Source organism: Salvelinus sp. IW2-2015, linkage group LG32, assembly GCF_002910315.2.
Source record: "Salvelinus sp. IW2-2015 linkage group LG32, ASM291031v2, whole genome shotgun sequence".
NCBI lineage: Eukaryota > Metazoa > Chordata > Actinopteri > Salmoniformes > Salmonidae > Salvelinus > Salvelinus sp. IW2-2015.
This window is the reverse complement of record NC_036871.1, coordinates 780,844-805,246: the sequence shown is the minus strand read 5'-3', so window position 1 is coordinate 805,246 and position 24,403 is coordinate 780,844. Positions and strand designations below refer to the sequence as shown.

The window sequence follows — 24,403 nt, the reverse complement described above, 5'->3', positions numbered from 1 at the left end:
CCTGTAAAACACCACGTCACTGCACCTACAGTTGAAGTCAGACGTTTACATACACCTTAGCTAAATACATTTAAACACAGTTTTTCRCAATTCCTGACATTTAGTCCTARTAAAAATTCTCTGTCTTAGGTCAGTTAGGATCACCACTTTATTTTAATAATGTGAAATGTCAGAATAATAGTAGAGAGARTKATTTATTTCAGCTTTTATTTYTTTCATCACATTCCCAGTGGGTCAGAAGTTTACATMCACTCAATTAGTATTKGGTAGCATTTCCYTTAAATTGTTTAATTTSGGTCAAACGTTTCGGGTAGCCTACCACAAGCTTCCCACAATAAGTTGGGTGAATTTTGGCCCATTCCTTGCTCGCACACACCTTTTCAGTATGCTTAGGGTCATTKKCCATTTGSRAGRSCCATTTGCGACCAAGCTTTAACTTCCTGACTGATGTCTTGAGATGTTGCTTCAATATGTCCACATAATTTTCCTGCCTCATGATGCCATCTATTTTGTGAAGTGCACCAGTACTTGCGTACTATTGTTTGTACAGATGAACGTGGTACCGTCAGGCGTTTGGAAATTGCTCCCAAGGATGAACCAGACTTGTGGAGGGCTACGATTTTTTTTCTGAGATCTTGGCTGATTTCTTTTGATTTTCCCATGATGTCAAGCAAAGAGGCACTGAGTTTGAAGGTAGGCCTTGAAATACATCCACAGGTATACCTCCAATTGACTCAAATGATGTCAATTGGCCTGTCAGAAACTTCTCAAGCCATGATGTCATTTTGTGTAATTTTCCAAGCTGTTTAAAGGTACAGTCAACTTAGTGTATGTAAACTTCTGACCCACTGGAATTGTGACACAGTGAAWTATAAGTGAAATAATCTGTATGTAAACAATTKTTGGAAAAAYTACTTGYGTCATGCACAAAGTAGATGTCCTAACCRACTTGCCMAAACTATAGTTTGTTAACAAGAAATKTGTGGAGTGGTTGAAAAACRAGTTTTAATGACTCCAACCTAAGTGTATGTAAACTTCCGACTTCAACTGTGTATAATCGTAGTGCGATGTCATTTATCTACATTGGTTTGAATCCCAACCTATAAGACTATTGCTATGTGTTGTACTGATCAATCCAACTTTAAGCAATAGAATATTCATTGTGGCGTGACTCCTAACTTCAATTTAAATAACATTTTCACTTAGTCTCCCATTGACATCAATGCATGACTAATAGACAATTTTACTTAAAAGTAGAAGTTAGAAACTTGCAGGAATTTGAATACAAATAGATTTCTTTTATAAATAAAATATTTCTCAATGTATTTATTTTGATTGCTTTTATTTACTGTTCTCTCAAAAATGAATGTGACGTGACCCATGCAAGTGTGCAGTTTTGTGTTTCTTAAGAAATGAAAAACATGCTTCTATATTAGTGAGGGAGTTGGTAGGTGAAGTTCCTTTAGCTTACTCATGATAAAAAATACAAATAAATTATTCGGAAATTGATATCTACTATAGATATTAAATGAAAAAAGGAAATCTGTCTTAACCCCAGCTACCTTTTCTTCCAGGCTGGAGTCTTTAAACATCAGTGAGAAATGCTTGATATGCTCTCTTCTCAACTTATCACCACTCCGTAAGTCGATGGCACTCTCTATTCCTTTGTTAATTTCCTCAGGACCAGAGTTGATATGCAAAGCTTGTGCAAGATGGTTTGGAAGCAGATTTATAGAATTTCTTGTTAGGGCAGCCAGAGTCTAGGGGAAAGCACATGCAAATATAATACATCTACCTGTCCTGTTTTAATTTGGTTACAAAAATAAGAAAACATACATACACAAATGATAAAAACTCAAACTAAACCAAAATGCAACAGTCTCGATTAAATAGACAGGATCAGAAGTGAATGCATCTCAAACTCATTCATTTAAATATTTCTGTGATGGCAACAGTTGTGACAACAACATAAAAAGCTCACGTACACACAGGTAGAATACAGTTGTCTAGAATAATTAATGATCAGTATATTGCACATAACAATACAAAAGAAACAAGAAAAAACGAATCTGACCAAATTAACAAAAACATTGTAAAAAAATGTTAAGTGACAAACATGAAGAGATAGCATACACACCATTCAAAACTCCACAACATTCTTTAACAAAGCTTCTACTGACACTGACTCAACATCTGCTGAATAAACTCCTACTGATACAACTTCTACTGAGAATGACTCAACTCCTAACCCTTACTGAGACGGACTCAACTCCTGCTGACTCAACTCCTACTGAGAATGACTCAACTCCTACTGAGACTAACTCAACTATTACTAACATTGACTCAACTCCTACTGAGATTGACTCAACTCCTATTGACAATGACTCAACCCTTACTGAGAATGACAACAACGCACTTCTTATTTAGACTGAGAGTGAACTGGTCAGGACGAGACAGACAGCTTTTCTGGTACTGGCGAAATTATGCATCAGCATCATTTTTATGGATATACTGTATATATAAAACTCAGCAAAAAAAGAAACGTCTCTTTTTCAGGACCCTGTCTTTCAAAGATAATTTGTAAAAATCCCCCCCCCAAAAAAAGAATCCAAATAACTTCACAGATCTTCATTGTAAAGGGTTTAAACACTGTTYCCCATGCTTGTTCAATGAACCATAAACAATTMATGAACATGCACCTGTGGAACAGCTTACAGACGGTAGGCAATTAAGGTCACAGTTATGAAAACTTAGGACACTAAAGAGGTCTTTCTACTGACTCTGAAAAACACCAAAAGAAAGATGCCCAGGGTCCCTGCTCATCTGCGTGAACGTGCCTTAGGCATGCTGCAAGGAGGCATGAGGACTGCAGATGTGGCCAGGGCAATACATTGCAATGTCCGTACTGTGAGACGCCTAAGACAGCGCTACAGGGAGACAGAACGGACAGCTGATCGTCCTCGCAGTGGCAGACTACGTGTAACAACACCTGCACAGGATCGGTACATCCGAACATCACACCTGCGGGACAGGTACAGGATGGCAACAACAACTGCCCGAGTTACACCAGGAACGCACAATCCGTCCATCAGTGCTTAGACTGTCCGCAATAGGCCTGTTGTAAGGCAGGTCCTCACCAGACATCACCGACAACAACGTCGCCTATGGGCACAAACCCACCGTTGCTGGACCAGACAGGACAGGTCAAAAAGTGCTCTTCACTGACACGTCACGGTTTTGTCTCACCAGGGGTGATGGTCRGATTCGCGTTTGTCGTCGAAAGGAATACACCGAGGCCTGTACTCTGGAGCGGGATCGATTTGGAGGTGGAGGGTACATCATGGTCTGGGGCGGTGTGTCACAGCATCATCGGACTGAGCTTGTTGTCATTGCAGGCAATCTCAACGCTGTGTGTTACAGGGAAGAAATCCTCCTCATGTGGTACCCTTCCTGCAGGCTCATCCTGACATGACCCTCCAGCATGACGCATTTTATGTACGTGATTCCCTGCAAGACAGGGACGGCAGTGTTCTGTTATGACCAGCGAAGAGCCTGATCTCAATCCCATTGAGCATGTCCGGGAACTTTCAGGTGCCTTGGTGGAAGAGTGGGGTAACATCTCACAGGAGGAGATGCACTGCAGTACTTAATGCAGCTGGTGGCCAAACCAGATACTGACTGTTACTTTTRATTTTGACCCCCCTTTGTTCAGGGACACATTATTCCAGTTCTGTTAGTCACATGTCTGTGGAACGAACTTGTTCAGTTTATGTCTCAGTTGTTGAATCTTGTTATGTTCATACAAATATTTAAACAACTTAAGTTTGCTGAAAATAAACGCAGTTGACAGTAAGAGGATGTTTCTTTTTTTGCTGAGTTTAGGAAGAAGCAAGGAAGAAGCCACTGCTCCAAAACAGCCATAAAAAAAGCCAGACTACGGTTTGCAACTGCACATGGGGACAATGTCCTCTGGTCTGATGAAACATAAATAGAACTGTTTGGCAATCGTTATGTTAGGAGGAAAAAGGGGGAGAATTGCAAGCCGAAGAACACCATCCCAACCGTGAAGCACGGGGGTGGCAGCATCATGTTGTGGGGGTGCTTTGCTGTAGGAGGGACTGGTGCACTTCACAAAATAGATGGCATCATGAGGCAGGAAAATTATGTGGATATATTGAAGCAACATCTCAAGACATCAGTCAGGAAGTTAAAGCTTGGTCCCAAATGGACAATGACCCCAAGCATACTTCCAAAGTTGTGGCAAAATGGCTTAAGGACMACAAAGTCAAGGTATTGGAGTGGCCATCACAAAGCCCTGACCTCAATTCTATAGAAAATTAGTAGGCAGAACTGAAAAAGCGGGTGCGAGCATAGAGGCCTACAAACCTGACTCAGTTACACCAGCTTTGTCAGGAGGAATGGGCCAAAATTCACCCAACTTATTGTGGGAAGCTTGTGGAAGGCTATGTTTGACCCAAGCTAAACAATTTAAAGGCATTGCTACCAAATACTGCCTGTTCACCCCGTTACCATCCAGAAGGCAATGTCAGTACAGGTGCATCAAAGCTGGGACCGAGAGACTGAAAAATATAAGCTATTTCAAGGCCATCAGACTGTTAAACAGCCATCACTAACACTGTGAGACTGCTGCCTACATACAGACTTTAAAATCATTGGCCACTTTAATAAATGGATCACTAGTCACTTTAATAATGTTTACATATCTTGCATTACTCATCTCATATGTATATACTGTATTTTTTACCATCTATTGCACCTTGCCTATGCTGCTCGGTCATTGCTCATCCATATATTTATAAATATATATTCTTATTCCAATACTTTMCTTAGATTTTTGTGTACTACTGTAGGTAGTTGTTGTGGAATTGTTAGATTACTTGTTAGATATTGCTGCACTGTCAGAACTAGAAGCACAAGCATTWTGCTACACTCACAATAGCATCTGCTAACCATGTGTATGTGACCAATAAAATGTGATTTGATAAGTCTGGTTCATAGAGATATGATTACTGCGTACAACAGCTGTAGGATCAGCAAAAGCATTCATGGCAGTAAGAGGGACATACATTTGGCTACTAACATTGTGTCTTCCAGCGCCCCTGGGATAATGTACATTTGCTGAAGCATTATGACAACTAAGCGACACAATGGTAGGGATTAACTGAGCTATTCTTGGGTAATTGATAAGTCATCRTCTCAACGCAGCCTTATAATGCTGTGTAAGGATCCAGGAACCCAAATGATTTGGGTGGATCCCATCCTCCTTATAATACAAGCTTTGTTTCCAGAAGGTATCAAAATTGTCATTAAATGTTACRCCCACAGAGCTGCAATAGTCTCGTAGCCAGTTATGGAGGGCTAAAAGTCTGCTGAACCGTTCAGTGCCACAATTTAAGGAGGGCAGAGGRACAGATATTATGGGGTGTTTGTTGGTGTCAAATAGTGACCCAATCAGTTCTTCAAAATCCATCTTCAGCTGTTCTGAGCTGCCCTTCATAATGTCATTCGACCCCACATGAGCCRTGACAGTATTATCCCMCAGTGACTGACTCAGAGCCTCGGGAAGCAACCTGGTGATATCCTGAACTTTTGCCCCAGGMAAACAGTCTTTTCCCCAGGTACAGATATATGCCTCACCATCGAACTCCCTATCACAATAGCCGTAATGATCCGGCCTCTGCCGTGTCTCGAAGCTGACTGCGGGGCCAGAGCCACATAACTCGCCTGAGAAGAGGGCTGCTGAGACGCCGGCTGCGTGCAGGCCACAACAGCCAAAGGGACAGAAGTCTGATCCAGAGAGCACGGCCGCCGTGGTACAGGCTGTGCCCAGGCAGTTGATTGATTAGGACAGGGAGAGGTAGCTGGAGGAACATCCACATCCAACCCTGAGAGTCTTTCTTGGGACTGGAAATATATGTCTATTGCGCTGCACACAATTTACTTTACTTTAGTCTTGAATGATGCATGCCGGGCTATACCAGAGATAAGGGATTGTTGATATTCTCTTTTGTTCATTTTGTTGGTGCATTGGGGACGGGGCTTGGGGACGTGGTCTTCGGAGTGGGGACTAGGGGGGGGACTTGGAGGGCTGGTGGCCTGGCGGTTGGGAGCTTCAGCCGGTGGCTGATGGATCGCTGGTTCGGGTGCCCGTTTTTGACCTTGTGGGAGATCTGTCGACGTGCCCTTGAGCAGGGCGTTGACCCTGGTTACTTCTGTGTGTCGCTCTGGATGTAGATGTTGAGCGGCTTCACTGCAAGTATATCGTATGTTTTGAATGTTAATTTAAAAAATATATAAATATAAAAGATATGGGGCAGCACCGCTGTTTTTTTWWTTTTTATTTAACCAGGCAAGTCAGTTAAGAACAAATTCTTATTTACAATGACAGCCTACTGGGGAACAGGGGGTTAACTGCCTTGTTCAGGGGCAGAATGACAGATTTTTACCTTGTCAGCTCGGGGATTCGATCCAACAACCTTTCGGTTACTGGCCCAGCGCTCTACTCACTAGGCTACCTGCCGCCCCAACTGAGAAGGGCTGTTGTGGCATCGCTACAGCCTGGGGTTAGATCCCAGGTTGTGTCACACAGGCCGTGACCGGGAGTCCCATAGGGTGGCGCACAGTTGTCCCAGCGTCGCCCGGGTTAGCGGAGGGTTTGTCCGGGGGGGTGGCTTTAATTGGCTTTTCGCACTCTAGCGACTCCTTGTGCTGGGCCGGGCACCTGCAGGCTGACCTTGGTCATCAGTTGAACAGTGTTTCCTCCGACATATTGGTGCAGCAGCTAATGGCGGCAGCTAATGGAGATCCTTAATAAATATGAATACAAATATCAACCCGTTGTAGAATAAAGTTTTAACCATTATGAAAAGTCAGCCAGTTGTCATTGGTTTAAGAAACAGATATATGAAATGCAACATTTCCTGTTGTGTATGCAAAATGACTGCTAACCAGGGACAGACTGGGACCAGAAATCGGCCTGGGTATTTYTGACTCTCTGGTTCATTTTCCTTAAGGCCCCCCCACTTTAGACAGGCCCACTGGGCTAAAGATGGGCCAGCCTATCATGCATTTGCCTGAATTGCCCTATGGCCAGTCTGTTTCTGATGCCAACTGCTAAAATACTTTCTACTAACTGCTGGGTGGCTCAGTAAACGACATCTGTCCTGGTAGAAAGAGATGATTTATGTGAAGTTCAATATTTATGACTCACTTAACTTCTCTAAGCACCGCACATTAGCTTTCCATCATTAGCTATCTAGAAAACCAGACAACGGATGACACCCATGAACAAATTACCTTTTGTGAAGCCATTAACGTGGTTGACATGTGGAGTCATCTCTGAGTTTGTGTGTGTGTATGTGCATGTGGACGTGTGTGTGTGTGAGTGCATGTGTGTGTGTGTGTCTGTAGGTGTGTGTGTTCAGTGAAATGTCTGACCAATTGATCGGCATATTCCWACAAATCCCTCATGCCATCACCGCACTTCAACTGAGTACTTGATGTGGCTATGGATATCCATTACATTGAGAGCCTATTAAAAGTTCATTCCTGGAGGCTGGCTATTGCTATGTGTTCTAATGGGCCCCATTTATTTCATAGTACCTGGCAATTCTTCTCGTGACAATCATTGGCGATCATTACAAAAGGGTTGAATGTGTATCAGGCTTAGCTCATGATCTAAACGGCACAGACTGCATGGTCGCGTAGCTGTCTAGCTATACCCGAAATGGCGTTAAATGATAGTGCTTTGAAACTTTAGCACAAAGGTGAAGATATTTGACTTTTTGAGACATCCAGACACATTTCTACAATCATTATGCACCCATTCAATTCATATCATTCATTAATCGAGTCATACATTTTACAAGGTCTAACTTTACCATACAGTCGGGGCCAAAAGTTTTGAGAATGACACAAATATTAATTTTCACAAAGTCTGCTGCCTCAGTTTGTATGATGGCAATTTGCATATACTCCAGAATATTATGAAGAGGGATCAGATGAATTGCAATTWATTGCAAAGTCCCTCTTTGCCATGCAAATGAACTGAATCACCAAAAAACATTTCCACTGCATTTCAGCCCTGCCACAAAAGGACCAGCTGACATCATGTCAGTGATTATCTCGTTAACACAGGTGTGAGTGTTGACGAGGACAAGGCTGGAGATCACTCTGTCATGCTGATTGAGTTCGCATAACAGACTAGAAGCTTCAAAAGGAGGGTGGTGCTTGGAATCATTGTTCTTCCTCTGTCAACCATGGTTACCTGCAAGGAAACACGTGCCGTCATCATTGCTTTGCACAAAATGGGCTTCACAGGCAAGGATATTGCAGCTAAATCAACCATTTATCGGATCATCAATAACTTCAAGGAGAGTGGTTCAATTGTTGTGAAGAAGGCTTCAGGGCGCCCAAGAAAGTTCAGGAAGCGCCAGGACCGTCTCCTAAAGTTGATTCACCTGCGGGATCGGGGCACCACCAGTACAGAGCTTGCTCAGGAATGGCAGCAGGCAGGTGTGAGTGCATCTGCACGCAGAGTGAGGCAAAGACTTGGAGGATGGCCTGGTGTCAAGAAGGGCAGCAAAGAAGCCACTTCTCTCCAGGAAAAACATCCGGGACAGACTGATATTCTGCAAAAGGTACAGGGATTGAACTTCTGACGACTGGGGTAAAGTCATTTTCTCTGATGAATCCCCTTTCCGATTGTTTGGGGCATCCGGAAAAAAGCTTGTCCGGAAAAGATAAAGGTGAGCGCTACCATCAGTCCTGTGTCATGCCAACAGTAAAGCATCCTGTGACCATTCATCTGTGGGGTTGCTTCTCAGCCAAGGGCTCACTCACAATTTTGCCTAAGAACACAGCCATGAATAAAGAATGGTACCAACACATCCTCTGAGAGCAACTTCTCCCAACCATCCAGGAACAGTTTGGTGACGACCAATGCCTTTTCCAGCATGATGGAGCAACTTGGCAAAAGGCAAAAGTGATAACTAAGTGGCTCGGGGAACAAAACATCGATATTTTGGGTCCATGGCCAGGAAACTCCCCAGACCTTAATCCCATTGAGAACTTGTGGTCAATCCTCAAGAGGTGGGTGAACAAACAAAACCCCACAAATTCTAACAAACTCCAAGTGTTGATTATGCAAGAATGGGCTGCCATCAGTCAGGATGTGGTCCAGAAGTTAATTGACAGCATGCCAGGGCGGATTGCAGGGGTCTTGAAAAAGAAGGGTCAAGACTGCAAATATTGACTCTTTGCATCAACTTCATGTAATTGTCAATAAAAGCCTTTGACACTTATGAAATGCTTGTAATTATACTTCAGTATTCCATAGTATTCCACTGAAGCAGCAAACTTTATGGAAATTAATATTTGTGTCATTCTCAAAACTTTTGGCCACGATTGTACATCAAGCCTCTGCCACATATGCCTGTTTTTGACTCAGACACATTGCCCTAGGCCTAGACATACAACGACAATAGAAAAACCTAAAGAAAACCTACATTTATGTAAATGGTCATCTTTTTGCAGTTCCAAACCAGCTTCAGAAGATGTGTGACTACCATTTAGATCAAAACAACTATAACCTGTATGATAGCAGCAGCATACTGTAGCTTCTACCACAAAATACGTAATACTTTGTCACTAAGTTAGATCTCTCACAACGATCAATTTGAGCAAAATAACAAGAGTTCTATGACCGACAAAGATTTGCTAAATCAAGGGAAGCTGTTTTGTGAGGCCTGGCAGATGAAAATGTAAGTCACCAAAGTGAGAGGGATGAAGGGAGCCGAGTGAGGACGGGAAAGGAGAGTGAACAAATGAATAATGACTTCTCAGTGGCACAGTATACATGACGGGTAGCCTCCTGATGGCTACTCTTTGATGACATTGGAAGCAAAGATGTGCATTTCAGAATACTATTCCCTAGTGTTCTTATCTCTATCTGTGCAGGGCTGCTCCAACAACTAGGCCTACACCACATCCTGTAGAACACACAACGCCTGTCAGGGAAGAGCCAATCAGACTGCAATGCACACTATAGCTGTCAGAAGCAATCCAATCAGCCAAATAACTGTCAAAGAACAGCCAATCAAAAGAAAAGAGACAACAGTATCAGTCTAATAAACTAGCAGAGCATGCAAATAAATCTCAACATTCACCAAAAATGGAAACATAACATGTCGATGACGTGTCAAGTAAATGTAGAGCATACTAACAATAGTTTCAGTCATTGAGCACAAGCATGACAGCCCAATTCGGATATTTTTCTTCTTCACTAATTGGCCTTTTGACCAATCAGATCAGACCAATCAGATCAGCTCTGAAAAAGATCCCCTTCACTATTGATGCATTATACCAACATCAAAAAGAGCATTTCCAGACTCTGAAGTCAGGAGGACTTCGAGTTCGATATCAGCCAGACTACTGTTAGTCAGCACCTCTATTCAGAACACTATCTTCATTTGATTTCATGATTCAACACTTTTTGGTTGTTTTTCTACCACTGGTTATGTTACCATGGTTGTAAATAGCTTCCCTTCCATGTTCTCTTTCTTTCACAACCACAGATCTGAGCAAACGTGGTTGGTGGCGACATTATGCTGCAAATGCATCCTGTCCTTCCTATCAAAGGCCATGAGGTAAATAAGAAAGGCAGGCAGGAAAACTAAACGTAAAGCACTACCACAACAGCACATCCACTATTGCATTGTTTCTCAGCACAAAACAAAGAACTAGACAATTAGTAACCGACTGGTAAACACATTTGTTTTGGTGAGCTTCTCACCGATGTGGCGGGAAACACTGGCCACCTCAGTTTGCAGTGGTGAATAGCAGGTTGTGTCACACAAAATGCAAGCTCTTTAAGGTGAAAGCCTTGTGACAGTGGCTTTCGTCATGACGAGCCAATAGAGAGGGCGAGGCATGACATAGGGCGTGGAGAGTCAGAGTCGCTCGGTCGACATCGGCAGACTGTGAAAGGGGAAAGGAATCTTATGTCACAACTTGGGGACATTCTTGTAGCTATAGATATGGAGTTGTATAGGGATGCTTGGTGTGGAGAAGCAAATGATATTGAACATAGACAAACAAAATGTAAGGATAGCCTGATAAATCTAACATTGTTATCAGCAAATATCTGTAAATGATCAGTAAATATTACAAGCATTTCGTTACATTCGCAATAACATCTGCTAACCATGTGTCTGTGACCAGTAAAATGTAATATTTCAAAAGTATGAAAAACTGTTTATGTGCTGCCACTCCATAAGGGCGGGGATAGTAGACATCTTGATCATTATCGTCCCATCTCCTGGCTTTCACGTCTAGCCAAGATTCTCAAACCGTTGGTAAATAAGCAACTTTGCTCTTTAAAAAAAAAAATCTAAGCATGGTATTTTGAATCTAAACCAATCAGGGTTTAGGCCAGGGCACAGCACTATTACAGCAACCACATCAGTTGTTAATGATATTGTCAATGCTTCGGACGTAAAAATGAATTGTGCTGCCTTGTTTGTGGACCTGTCAAAAGTGTTTGATGCTGTCGATCATGTTATTTTATTGAACGAGTTGTCCTCGATTGGCCTGGGCTCTGACACCTGCTCTTGGTTTCCTGATGATCTTAGTGACAGAAGTCAGGCTATCGTGATTGATGGGGTTAAGTCCTAATTTCTTGAAGTAAATAAAGGTGTTCCATAGGGGGTGATACTAGCACCTGTTCTTTTCACTATTTATATAAATGCTATTGGTCAATCTGTAAGAAAATAAAAMATCTATATGTGAATGATACTATTACGTACTGTGGCGTACAGCAGGTCAGCCACCAGGGGGAGACTCGTCGAGGCCTGGTGACAGACGAAGTATACATCACGAGGCCATGGCTCCCTCTGCTGGCCATGCCAGGTCTCGACGGGCTCTCCGGCCAGGACTAATTGGGGCTGATTGGGGTTGGTGGGTAATTTAAGGGCTGATTTCTCACCAGCTGTACGAGTCCCATAAAGCTGCCAGAAGGGCAGCACACAGGGGAGAGATTGGGGGAAGAAAGGACTCCCGTATAGTTGGTGAYGGTAACAGGAGGGAGTTCAGTTTTTGATCCCCACAGGRTACAGCAAGACCCGGAGCCCAGAAGACGGTATCCCAGAGAGGGTCTCATGGGGGAGACCTATCCTTTTTCTTTTGATTTATTAGTTTAATAAACACCTTTGAAACTGAGCTAATCCTACTCTGTCCGTGTCTGATCCGTGTAAACGTCTTGACCCAACMYCCTGGTCTGCCACAGTACGCAATTACCTGGCTGTGACAAGGCTATAGTCTGAGTTTGCAGTTGTGCAGGAAGACCTTACTGATTTTAAAACTMATGCGTAATACAGGCAAACTAAATACATGTTGTTTTCAAGTTCTCGTAAGATTGTCTCATCTTCATTCATCATACGGTTCTGTAATCAAACGAGTCCCTGCATACAAATACCTTGGCATTTGGATTGAGAATTATTTATAATTTTAAACATACGAATGAGCTTGTTARACTAAGATTTAAAGTGGGCTTTTTTTTAACAGAAACAGATCTTGTCTCTCTCTAGTCAGCAGTAGGCAGTTTGTGCAGTCAACCTTTCTATCTTGATTATGGTCATACTTTTTATCAAAATGCAGACGCCTCTGCTCTGAAACCTCTGGATGCCATTTTTGATAGCACCCTTCATTTTATCAAATGATAGTTTAATTACCCGTCACTGTATTCTTTACCAAAAGGCTGGCTTGACCCTCTTTGAAGTCACGTAGATCACATCATTGTGCTCTCTTTGTTAACAAAGCCCTGCTCCACAAGCTTCTGACTTACCTCACTGTTAAGATTAAAAACTACAAGTTATCAAACACRTTCACAGGGTTGGTTAACTATGGAGACTCCTTTGGTGTCTTAATAGTTAAGTCAGCCAGAAAATGTTTGGAATGATCTCCAAAATACATTTAGAATAGTGTCCATAGGGCAGTTCAGGAAGCAGAGAATATAATGAAGAATGTGCGTTTTAGTTGACTGTGTACTGTATATATTTATGTTTTGTCTGTGCAATATGTGTTGTGCCGTATTTAGTTTTATATTGTATTAGATTTATGTATTTTAGGACATTTTATATGCAGGGCTCCCTGCAAGAGACACTTGTCTCAATGGTGATCCTTGATTAAATAAAAATTGACAACAGCTCCAAGCCATTTCTTAAAACTGAAGCATGCTCATAATGTATGCCAAAGCAGTGATATTGATATTGGGATTTTCCTGGATTTTTGGTTTCCTGGATTTTTTTAGACAACCTACTGTGTCTTGTGTACAAAATGGCATCGGTGACAATTACGTGACAAGCACGTAATTGCACTGTCGCAATAAGGCAGGGTGTCAGAGAGCAGCCATTTAAGCCACTCTTGTAAGGAAAGCAAGTACAGGATCAAGAGAACATGTACAGAACACACACACACACACACGTTCGTTCCCCAGCAGCATGTTCAGCCAGCTCAGACTCTCAACCCAACCACGCTGAAAACAGAATCAGACAAACTAACGGAGGAAGAGTGGGTGAGAGCCCGGAGGATAAACATCACATGAGAGGGATAACTTCAGCCCATAGCGAGAGACGTGACAACATAAAAGACACATCAAGTTGCAGCAGAAGAGCCTTTGATATGCAAAGACAGAGCCTTTTCAAATGACTGTCCTGACAGCATCTCATTGTGTGAGAAACAAAGGAGTCAGATCTTATCAGAAATAACATTCCATTGAATTGAAATGCAGCCATGATGGTTACATCATAAAAACCACCTCCACAGAGGTACAGTACTTTGATGTAAAGTCACTGTTGAAGAATATAATCTGCATAGAATTTGTACATTCAATGTGCAAAGTGGAATACTTGACGTTCTGTCCTATTATGACAGTATGGTGTTGTTCTGTATTCTCACCGTGCGTCCTTCTGTTCAACCGAGCTTAAGGCTGGTCTAGTGGGTAACGCCGCCTGCAGCACATAGCCATCAACCTTAGCGTGGGTAGGAATCCCAGCCTCACCACTACTCTACATCTCCCTCCCTCTGTCTCCCTTCTCATTTCAATCTATCAATAAAATATAAAATACTCAAAGAGATCTCCTTACAGCTGTTAGTTCTTACATGCTGGCCCCATCAGCATAGAATGTGTGTGACTACAGGTGGTCACTTGTTAGGGAAAAGACCGATATGTATGATAATATAAGCCTTTAATGCATGATGTAACAGTAGATTATATGGGGGATATGAGCAGGTGGCAACAGCTAGATCTACTGTAGATCAGATTCAATTGATGTTTCGCTGCCGAACAGACAGAACGGCCCCACGCAGTTGTGCAAGAGCCAGTCAACTGCCTGTGTGTGCGCGTGTGCTTGGGTGTACACTGTGAGGAGTTGCTGGATTACATTTTTGCAATCTTCTTCATTATTCATGCAACAAATGGGCCAGTCAAGCGAAACTATGACATACTGGAACACCAGCATTGAGTTACAGCCAGGTGAACCTCCATAGGATATTACAGCACTACACGCTGAATCCATTCTGTTTTTTGGGTGAGGTATTCTGTAATGAATACTCAGGGAGAAAAAGGTGTAGATTCACCTTGTTTTTCTCGCCTTCGCAGAAGGCAGGAATCGTGGTCACGGTCATGCAATGGTCATACACATGTAGGCAAACAGGCAGGTGAATCAAAACTAGGACTGAAGGCTATAACTGGTTCTCACAAACGAGCTGGGAAAAGGCTTAGTAGAGTCAAAACGAACTATTCCTCACAAAGGCACAAACAGAATGAATTGAACTAAATAAGGAGCTGAGACCAGGTGAGTAACTAACACAGGTGAAATCAATAAACAAAAAATGAAAGACAGGGCTACGTTCAAGAACACAAAGAAATAGGGCTACGTTCAAGAACACAASGTTGATTAAGAAAATATATACAGAACCCTAGAGGTAGAATCTCCTCAGGGGGAATAGGTGTTTTTGAATAGGCGCTGTCGTGCCCTCTTCACAACGGTCTTGGTGTGTTTGGACCATGATAGCTTGTTGATGTGGACACCAAGGAACTTGAAGTTTCACCCTGCTCCACTACAGCCCCGTCGATGAGAATGGGGGCGTGCTCGGCCCTCCTTTTCCTGTAGTCCACAATCATCTTGTTTGTCTTGATCACGTTGAGGGAGAGGTTGTTGTCCTGGCACCACAGTCTCTGACCTCCCTATAGGCTGTCTCATCGTTGTCGGTGATCAGGCCTACCACCGTTGTGTCATCGTCAAACTACCTCATCTCTTTACCCCACATATCTGTAATGTCCCTCAGTCGAGCGGTGAATTTCAAACACAGATTCAACCACAAAGACCAGAGAGGCTTTCTAATGCCTCGCAAATACGGGCATCTAATTTGAAGATGGGTAAAAGAAAAGAAAAAACAGACAAGACATTGAATATCCCTTTGAACATGAAGTTATTAATTACACATTGGATTGTGTATCAATACAACCAGTTACTACAAAGATACAGGCATCCTTCCTAACTCAGGAAGGACACTTTAAAACAGTTACAGAGTTGAATGGCTGTGATAGGAGAAAACTGAGGATGGATCAACAACATTGTAGTTACTCCACAATAATAACCTAATTGACAGAGTGAAAAGAAGGAAGCATGTACAGAATAAAAAAAAATCCAAAACATGCATCCTGTTTGCAACAAGGAACTAAAGTAATACTGCAAAAAATTTGGCAAAGCAATTCACTTTAACAAAGTGTTATGTGTCACGCTGGTATGAAGGATTTGTAGACAGGCACAGGAATACACAATCTGGGTTTTTAATACACCCAAAACAAACACGTATAGAAAACACTGGGACGTACCCAAACAAAAGAGCGAGGGAAACCTCGAAGACGACACGGGACGAGACCCGTAATAGACAATGCACAAAACACGCAGCACAGGCTGAGACAACACATAGGTACTCACACGACCAACGGACATGGGAACAATAATCGACAGCCCGATGGGGAAACAAAGGGCACATTTATACAAACACAATCAGTGAGGAATTGGAAGCAGGTGTGCGTAATGACACAGTTCAGTGCAACCTAAAAGACCGGTGACGTCGACCTCCGGAACTGGTGAGCAGAATGAGCAGCAGTACCGGGGGGGATCCGTGACATTATGTTGGGGCAAATCCAATACAACACATTACTGAACTCCACACTCCATATTTTTAAGCATAGTGATTGCTGCATCAGGTTATGGGTATGCTTGTAATCGTTAAGGACTGGGGAGTTTTTCAGCATAAAATAGAAACAGGCAAAATCCTAGAGGAAAACCTGGTTCAGTCTGCTTTCCACCAGACACTGGGAGATGAACTCACCTTTATAAGGACAATAACCGCGTTACAGTTTTGACAAATCTGCTTGAAAATCTATGGCAAGACTTTAAAAAAAATGGTTGTCTAGCAATGATCAACAAGCAATTTGGCAGAGCTTAAATAATTTTTTAAAGAATAATGTGCAAATACTGTACAATTCAGGTGTGCAATGCTCTTTCAGACTTACCCAGAAAAACTCACGGCAGTAATCGTTGCCAAAGGTGATTCTAACAGGTGTGTGAATACTTATGTAAAATAGATATTTTCAATAAATTTGCTAAGATTTCAAAAAATATGTTTCTAACTTTGTCATTATGGGTATTGTGTGTAGATGGGTGACACAAATAATCCATTTAATCCATTTTGAATGCAGGCTGTAAGACAACGATGTGGAATAAATCAAGGGGTATGAATACTTTATGAAGGCACTCTACATTCTGGTTGTCCATTCTCAAAAACATACAGGCAATGAGACAAATGACAAACTTACCACAATTCATGGCTCCTACGGGTGTGAACGTTTAAACACTTTAACAACATAACGTTTAGAGAAAATACCTAACTGAAAAACATTTATCTTTCACTTTTAACAAATGAAAATCATAGTGCACTTATCACAAAACTACCACTAACAAGCCTTTATCATCATAAAGAGAAACATTTAATTAAACAAATAGTTAATGCAACAATGCTGTAACATTAGTTGGAGGAGATATGCAGTAAAGGTACAATGCTGAAAAATATGACCCAACCCGTTGCTGGCAGGACGGAGTGGGAAAAGCACAGCGCTGATTACAGAAATGACTGAAGTTGATATGTAGCCATTGTCATTGGTAGAGGATGTTGTCTTCAATACCCATATCTAGAACCAGACTTGTTGTCTATGAACACACTGTCATACAATACTGCATCAAGCCATCACATTGATGAGAAGTGGGACATGAAGTACGTACTGACAACGTACTGAACATTGAGTAGAGTAAGGTGAGCACCGTCTGGTACAATTTCCACTAGTTACCACAGCCACAAAGTCARAAATAGCTATATCGTAAAACAAGTGGTCTTAATTTAAGATTAGGGTTAGGCATAAGGTTAGCAGTGTGGTTAATGTTAGGGTTAAGGTTGGGTTTAAAGTTACATTTTAAGGAGATAAATTGTAGCAATAGAGGCAGGATTTATGACTTTGTGACTGTGGTAACTAGTGTCGACCGGTAAGTAGGTAGTAGTCAAGAACACGGTAAATTGAACTGCATTGCCCCCTAGCAGTCATACACAGAACCACATCTGAATTGTGAACTCGAGTCAATTTTATATTTGTTTTTAAAACGTTTTGGGGAAAAAACTATATGGCAGTTTAAACGTTAAGAGAAATTTGACATTTGTCACATCCCTACCACCATGGCTACCACCACATACATTCTGCTTGCTCACTCTCACAAAACAAAAAAAGGCAGACAAACAAATTGAGCCAGTAATTCCCACAGACAGCTAGCTACATGAACACGGTTAGGGAACGATCAGGACTTACATTCTGCTTGCCCACGATGTTGTCGAAGGGCAGCTCGGGACTCCAGGAGCCCTGGTTGAAGGTGGTGCTGCTGACTCGTCGGTCGGTGCTGGTCGCCTCCTTCATGATGTCCTCGGGCAGCGTGAGTAGGCTCTCCTCGGGCTGCTTGATCAGGTACGTCTCGATGTTGTGGCGGCGCAAGAATTCGTTGCGGTCCTTGCCATGGCCCTCCTCTACCTCGTAGTCACCATTCAGGCAGTCCAGGGACGCCTTGGAGATGTGGATTCGTCTGAGGACGAGGTTTTCATTAGGTGGCCAGTACGTACACTTTATTTTGATGTGGTCTATGCTGCTCAAACTGTCAACAAACTATCAACTGAACATCTGTTGACATGAAATTGCGTGCAATGGTTACAGTTAGGGTGAAGGTAAGGGTAAAGGTTAGGGCTATGATACATTTGTAAGGTTAGGGCAAGGGTTAGGGTTAGTGGACAGTTACTGTAGTTGACATTTTGTTGACAGAACAAAATCATCAATTTGGGACTATCAAAATAATGTGATACCGATGACCATGCTGTCAAGTCACACTTGTCTCTATTGTTACATTTATGAGCAATTCAATTACATAGGTTGTTAACAATAAACGTAACAGTAAGGTCCAGAATGTTTGATTTGCCTGCTGGAGGCAAGGAAAACACATTTTACCATTATTTGGTTGTAAAATGATCAGCTCCTGAACAATACAGTCAAAACTACTAATTTCCAATTATTCCATTCAAAACAATTGYACACATTTAAGTTTATCATCGTAGATGTCACACTGTCATCTGTTTCACCTGCCCTTGTGCTTGTCTCCACCCCCCTCCAGGTGTCGCCCATCTTCCTCACTTATCCCCTAGGTATTCATACCTGTGTTTTCTGTCTGTCTGTGCCAGTTCGTCTTGTTTGTTCAAGTCGACCAGCATTTTCTCAGCTCCTGGTTTTCCCCAGTCTCTCTTTTTCTTGTCCTCCTGGTTTTGATCCTTGCATGTCCTGACTCTGAGCCCGCCTGCCTGACCACTCTGCCTGCCTCTGAGCCTGCCTGCTGTCCTGTACCTTTGCAGCTACTGTAGATTATCGACCCCTGCCTGCCTTGAGCTGTCGTTTGCCCGCCCCTGTTGTTGCAATTAACATTGTTACTTCAACACGAGTGTTTGGCCTCCCTTGATAAAAAAACCATTAAATAATAGCCAATCAGTGTTGAGCCACATTGAGTGAGCTCAATTGTGAATGGTCCTGGTGCCCCCCCAAAAAGTTTGGATTTGGCTTCACCACTAATCACTTCACATCAAAAGAAAAACCTAATTGACAGAAAAAAATGTATTGTTGGAATCTCATTGTGTCGTTGTCCTCCAGTGGCTAGCTAGCTAAAATCGCCACTTTCCCAAATTAGCCATGGATGGAGATAGAGATCTGTACTTGTGGTTGTACTTAATTCCCTGTACTGGCCATTAATTATAATGCAGATTTGGATCCAACCATAAATTCATACATTTTGCCCTGGGCCTGAGGGTGGAAGTTCAACATGAAGCTAAACTACATGACCAAAAGTATGTGGACACCTGCTCGTCGTACATCTCATTACAAAATCATGGGAACTAATATGGTGTTGTTTCCCACTTTGCTGCTATAACAGACTCCACTCTTCTGGGAAGGCTTTTCACTAGATGTTGGAACATTGCTGCGGGGACTTTCAGCCATAAGAGCATTAGTGAGGTCCGGCACTGATGTTGGGCGATTAGGCCTGGCTCGCAGTCGGCATTCCAATTCATCCCAAAAGTGTTCGATGGGGTTGAGGTCAGGGCTCTGTGCAGACCACTCAAGTTCTTCCACACCGATCTCGACAAACCATTTCAATATGGATCTCGCTTTGTGCACGRGTGAATATTCATGCTAAAACAGGAAAGGGTCTTCCCCAAACTGATGCCACAAAGTTGGAAACACAGAATCGTCTACAATGTCATTGTATGCTGTAGTGTTACGATTTCCCTTCACTGGAACTAAGGGGCCCAGCCAGAACAATGAAAAACAGCCTCAGACCATTATTCCTCCTCCACCAAACTTTACAGTTGCCTCTATGCATTGGGGCAGGTAGCGTTTTCCTGGCATCCACCAAACCCAGATTTGTCCGTCAGACTGCCAGATGGTGAAGCGTGATTCATCACTCCAGAGAACGCGTTTGCACTGCTCCAGAGTGGCGGCGAGCTTTACACCATTCCACCCGACGCTTGGCATTGCGCATGGTGATCTTAGGTTTGTGTTAGGCTGCTCTGCCAATGGAACCCATTTCATGAAGCTCCCGACGAACAGTTTTTGTGCTGACGTTGCTTCCAGAGGTAGTTTGGAACTCGGTAGTGAGTGTTGCAACTGAGGACAGACAATGTTTAATTTACGCGCTACGTGCTTCAGCACCCGGCAGTCCGGTTCTGTGAGCTTGTGTGGCCTACCACTTTGCGGCTTAGACATTGTTGCTCCTATAGACGTTTCCACTTCCACTAGACGTTTCCACTTCACAATGACAGAAATTACAGTTGACCGGGGCAGCTCTAGCAAGGCATAAACTTGATAAACTGACTTGTTAGAAAGGTGGCATCATATGACGGTGCCACGTTGAAAGTCACTGAGCTCTTCAGTAAAGCAATTCTACTGCAAATTGTCTATGGAGATTGCATGGCTGTGTGCTCGATTTTATACACCTGTCAGCAACGGGTTTGGCTGAAATAGCCAAATCCACTAATTTGATCGGGTGTTCACATAGTAGCCTAGGCTAACGTTAACTAGCTGGCTCATCGTTGCCCATGAAAGGAAGTTAGGCAGGCAAGTATTTTAGTCAGGTAGCCTAGTCTAGGACAACACAAACTAAAAGCGTGTACACTGTATGACCAGACTGATCGCTAGGAATAGACAGCGATTTTGAACGTTTGAAAAGGTCCCCAGAACGTCAATATATGCCTTCCTCAGTGCTCACAAAAGAAAAGAAAAACTATTGCCCAACACTGGGAGCGAACTTGTGATGCTAGGAGCCGGAGAGCACTGCTTATACCACTCCACTAGGAAATCCTGGCCAGCCAAACCCTTCCGATGCTGGGCCAATTGTGCACCACCTCATGGGTCCCCAGGTCCTGGCCGGTTGTCGCACTGCCTGGGATCAAACCCAGGTCTGTAGTGATGCCTCAAGCACTGCGACGCAGTGCCTTAGACCGCTGCGCTACTCGGTAGGTCAAACCTCGAGAATACTTGATGATACTTGAGGGTAATTGCACGTTGTTTTTAATTGTTTCGTTTGAAGCCTTCTCCAAACCATAGCCCTAACCTTAACCACTCAGAATTAATACCTTCATTTAAGCCTTTGAGTTGGTTCTGTTTTAATCCTGTAACCATGCAGAATTAACACTGTAACCATGCAGAATGAATGCATAAAAAAAATWGATGTTCATCCATAATACGTCAAATTTCGAAGGGAAACTATGAAATTGTGTTGGTATGACAGTTTGTGCAACATGGCATGCCGTTCTTCTACAATTAGGGTGGGGCAACATGTTTTTTATACTTACGCACACACAAACGCGCACACACACACACACATAAAATCAGTGTCATGAACAGCCACATGATATTTAGCTTAGGTTGATTAGACAAAATAGTTTTTGATATCTTTCAGTTGTCACTGTATTAGACTAAGCATAGGTGATTTGAATCCTTTGAAATGTTGAACTTGAAATGGTGCTGGAATAGCAGAGGCAGATCCTGTTTTCTTCGCCACTTGCAGTACATCTCTGTGGAATCTAAATCAATAGTTGTTTAGCAGTCCGAAAATATCGGAAACATGAACTTGACCATGCTGTAGGTCATCTAAATACAATATATTTTGTGGACTTCATCGGACAGATGTTGCACTCCGGTTTTGTGATGAAACAAATGCAAGATTGAATTTATTCTGCCACTGTGCGTCTGTTGTCTTCTTGTTGTCTCGGCCTCATATATGACAGTGGCATATGAACTAACGGGTAATGGATAAAACAACGCAATTATTACAACACCGTTAAGTTATTTTCCTGGCTTGGCTTCCCCATTGAYTTTACCCACGCATCAATACTGGGTTTGAGACCGAATGCTGTTTTCTAGAATGCAGTAGCAAACCATGTTTAACCTAATAGACAGATCAACTACAGGCCCTCACCTAAGAGTCTAAAGCCATATAACCATTTATCTAACCACTCCCCATTTTGCATTTTATATTTATTCCTGTATCTCCGCAGTGCAACGATACATAGAATCTTTTGAGGAATAATCGTCATTATAAGCATATTACGCAATTGAATTACATTAAGCGCGCAGAGGAAGGGGAAGGATCATAACCCACTGTCATCATAAATTCCAACAGCAGATGTTGCCTGCAGCTTTCGATTCAACAACGATAAGGATAGCCGCATCGCATTTCCTTGGCGAGGAGCAAAATGTCACAATATAACCCTCGGCTTGACTTCCCCTTTAAATTGTAGATTTGATCAACAGCAAAAAAAACATCCACCCAAAGCCAATCACATCCAATGTCCCTTTGTTTGTACACCAATCACGGTAAAAGTCTTTCTAAAGGGTGATTTGGCACATGGATTTCATCCCCACTGTAGGACGCTCATTTGCTGATGGACTTTCTCAGAGGTTGGGATAATCGCACGCTGCAGGGTATTCCCTCGAGGCCGGCCAACAGGGATGCACTGTATAGAGTATTCGCAGAAAAAAGGTCACCTGGTATTTACCATGACATAACTTGGCAAAAAATTATACTTTGGACTCATACTGACATTAGACCACTTTTGATACCTAACCCCCCCCCCCCCCCCCCCCCCCCCCCCCCCCCCCCCCCCCCCCCCCCCCCCCCCCCTCACACACACACACATTCTATGATGCATAGACCCTAATACATAGTCGGACAATAGGCCACAGAGACTTTGAATACGTGAAAATGTAAATGTGTGACTTGTGTACTAACTTTCCAGTTTTTCGTACTGCATCTAATATATGTGTTGTGTTTGTGTATTTGGAGGCTGATGTCACAAAATGAATTTCCATGTAAAAAGACAATAACGTATCATATGGAATTATAGAGGGAAAGATCTGTGGTCATGGAATAGTAGATGTCGGGAAGTTTATAGGTCGAAATTCAATTTGAAATGCAAATTGGATATAAACTTTCATAGTTGTTAACTCACCCAGGGATCCCCCCTGACTCCAGCTTATTGGCGATGTCCACGTCCCACGACCACACGTCAAACTGCCACTTTCTCAGTCCCAGCACCCCACACAGGACCGATCCCGAATGGATCCCGATGCGCATGTCGATGTCATGCTTTGTTCGTGATCTTACATATCTAGAGGGGTACAAATAAACAATATGGTATCTATTTATTTGTGTACCTTCTGTACTGTTATCTTTTCCAGTCGACTATAAAGACACTATTATCCTATATAATCGAATCACAATTGATTTCAAGTGCATTTAAACAGTCACAACACACTTTACTGAAAATATGAAATCATTAATATAAGGTAACAAAGTAAAAACTGCAAACTATTTATCTCTGATATTTTGAATTGTGTTGTGGGTAAATATAAGAAACTAAACCTTATTTTTCCCGTATTTAGCAAACCATTTGATTTGGCAAAATGACTGACTGAAACTACATCATTTAAAATGATCAATGGAAAAATAAGATCATTTATTGTGTTCCAAAATTCACCAGGAAATAGTCCCATTTTATGTTGTATACGGTGATAAAACTGAATAAAGTCAATAATAATCGATTTGTCCAGCATTATCTCACCTTCTAGTGTCTTTGTTTATAATTTCATACGCCATATAATTGTACATTAATGCATTACTAAAATGTACAGTTTCCACCACAGGGTGAAAAATAACAATATATTTCCAAAGCCATTTCCATACAATTACAATTTGGCAAGTCTCATTTCATCCTATTTCATGCCTTATAATAACTATGATGAATGTGAGCTGACAGGCGCTCAATGATATTCAGCCGAGGTGCATAAAATCAATAGGTTTTGAAGTTCACCCTGCCATAGACACTGATGAAATTGTTGTAGCTGTGGCTGCTGAGAGAGTTTGAAAAGGCTTGGACTACGTCCCAAATGGCACCCCTATTCCCTATATAGTGTACGTCTTTTGACCAGGGCTCATAGTGCACTACTTTTGACCAGAGCCCAATGTGGGGAATAGGGAGCCAATTGGGATGCAATGTCACCACAGTGGCACTGATGCTGCAGTAAAGGGGCCATCAGCCAAGAGGCTCTTAGCGAGCACCCTGCTTCTTGTTTGCTCTCCATTCTCTAAAAGGACGGTTGGCTGATTCATTCTAATGGTCTACTACATCACTTTAGTAGCTTAGCTCACTCTTAAACGCACACACACGTGCGTAT

At 42.4% G+C, this 24,403-nt stretch overlaps 1 protein-coding gene across 3 annotated transcripts in view; it reads right to left on the bottom strand.

Annotated features, from left to right (window-relative positions):
- adcy8 (adenylate cyclase 8 (brain)) overlaps positions 1 to 24,403 on the bottom strand; it is a 198,123-nt gene that overhangs the window by 59,479 nt on the left and 114,241 nt on the right. For 2 of the 3 annotated variants that reach the window (XM_023977855.2, XM_023977857.2), the window contains exons 6-7: positions 23,179 to 23,337; positions 17,948 to 18,215 (exon numbers count right to left, since the gene is read on the bottom strand). In XM_023977855.2, the coding sequence (XP_023833623.1) occupies positions 17,948 to 18,215; positions 23,179 to 23,337 (427 nt within the window). Of the gene's footprint in view, positions 1 to 1,562; positions 1,761 to 17,947; positions 18,216 to 23,178; positions 23,338 to 24,403 lie in introns of all 3 variants that reach the window. The other variant, XM_023977858.2, reaches the window with a different exon arrangement.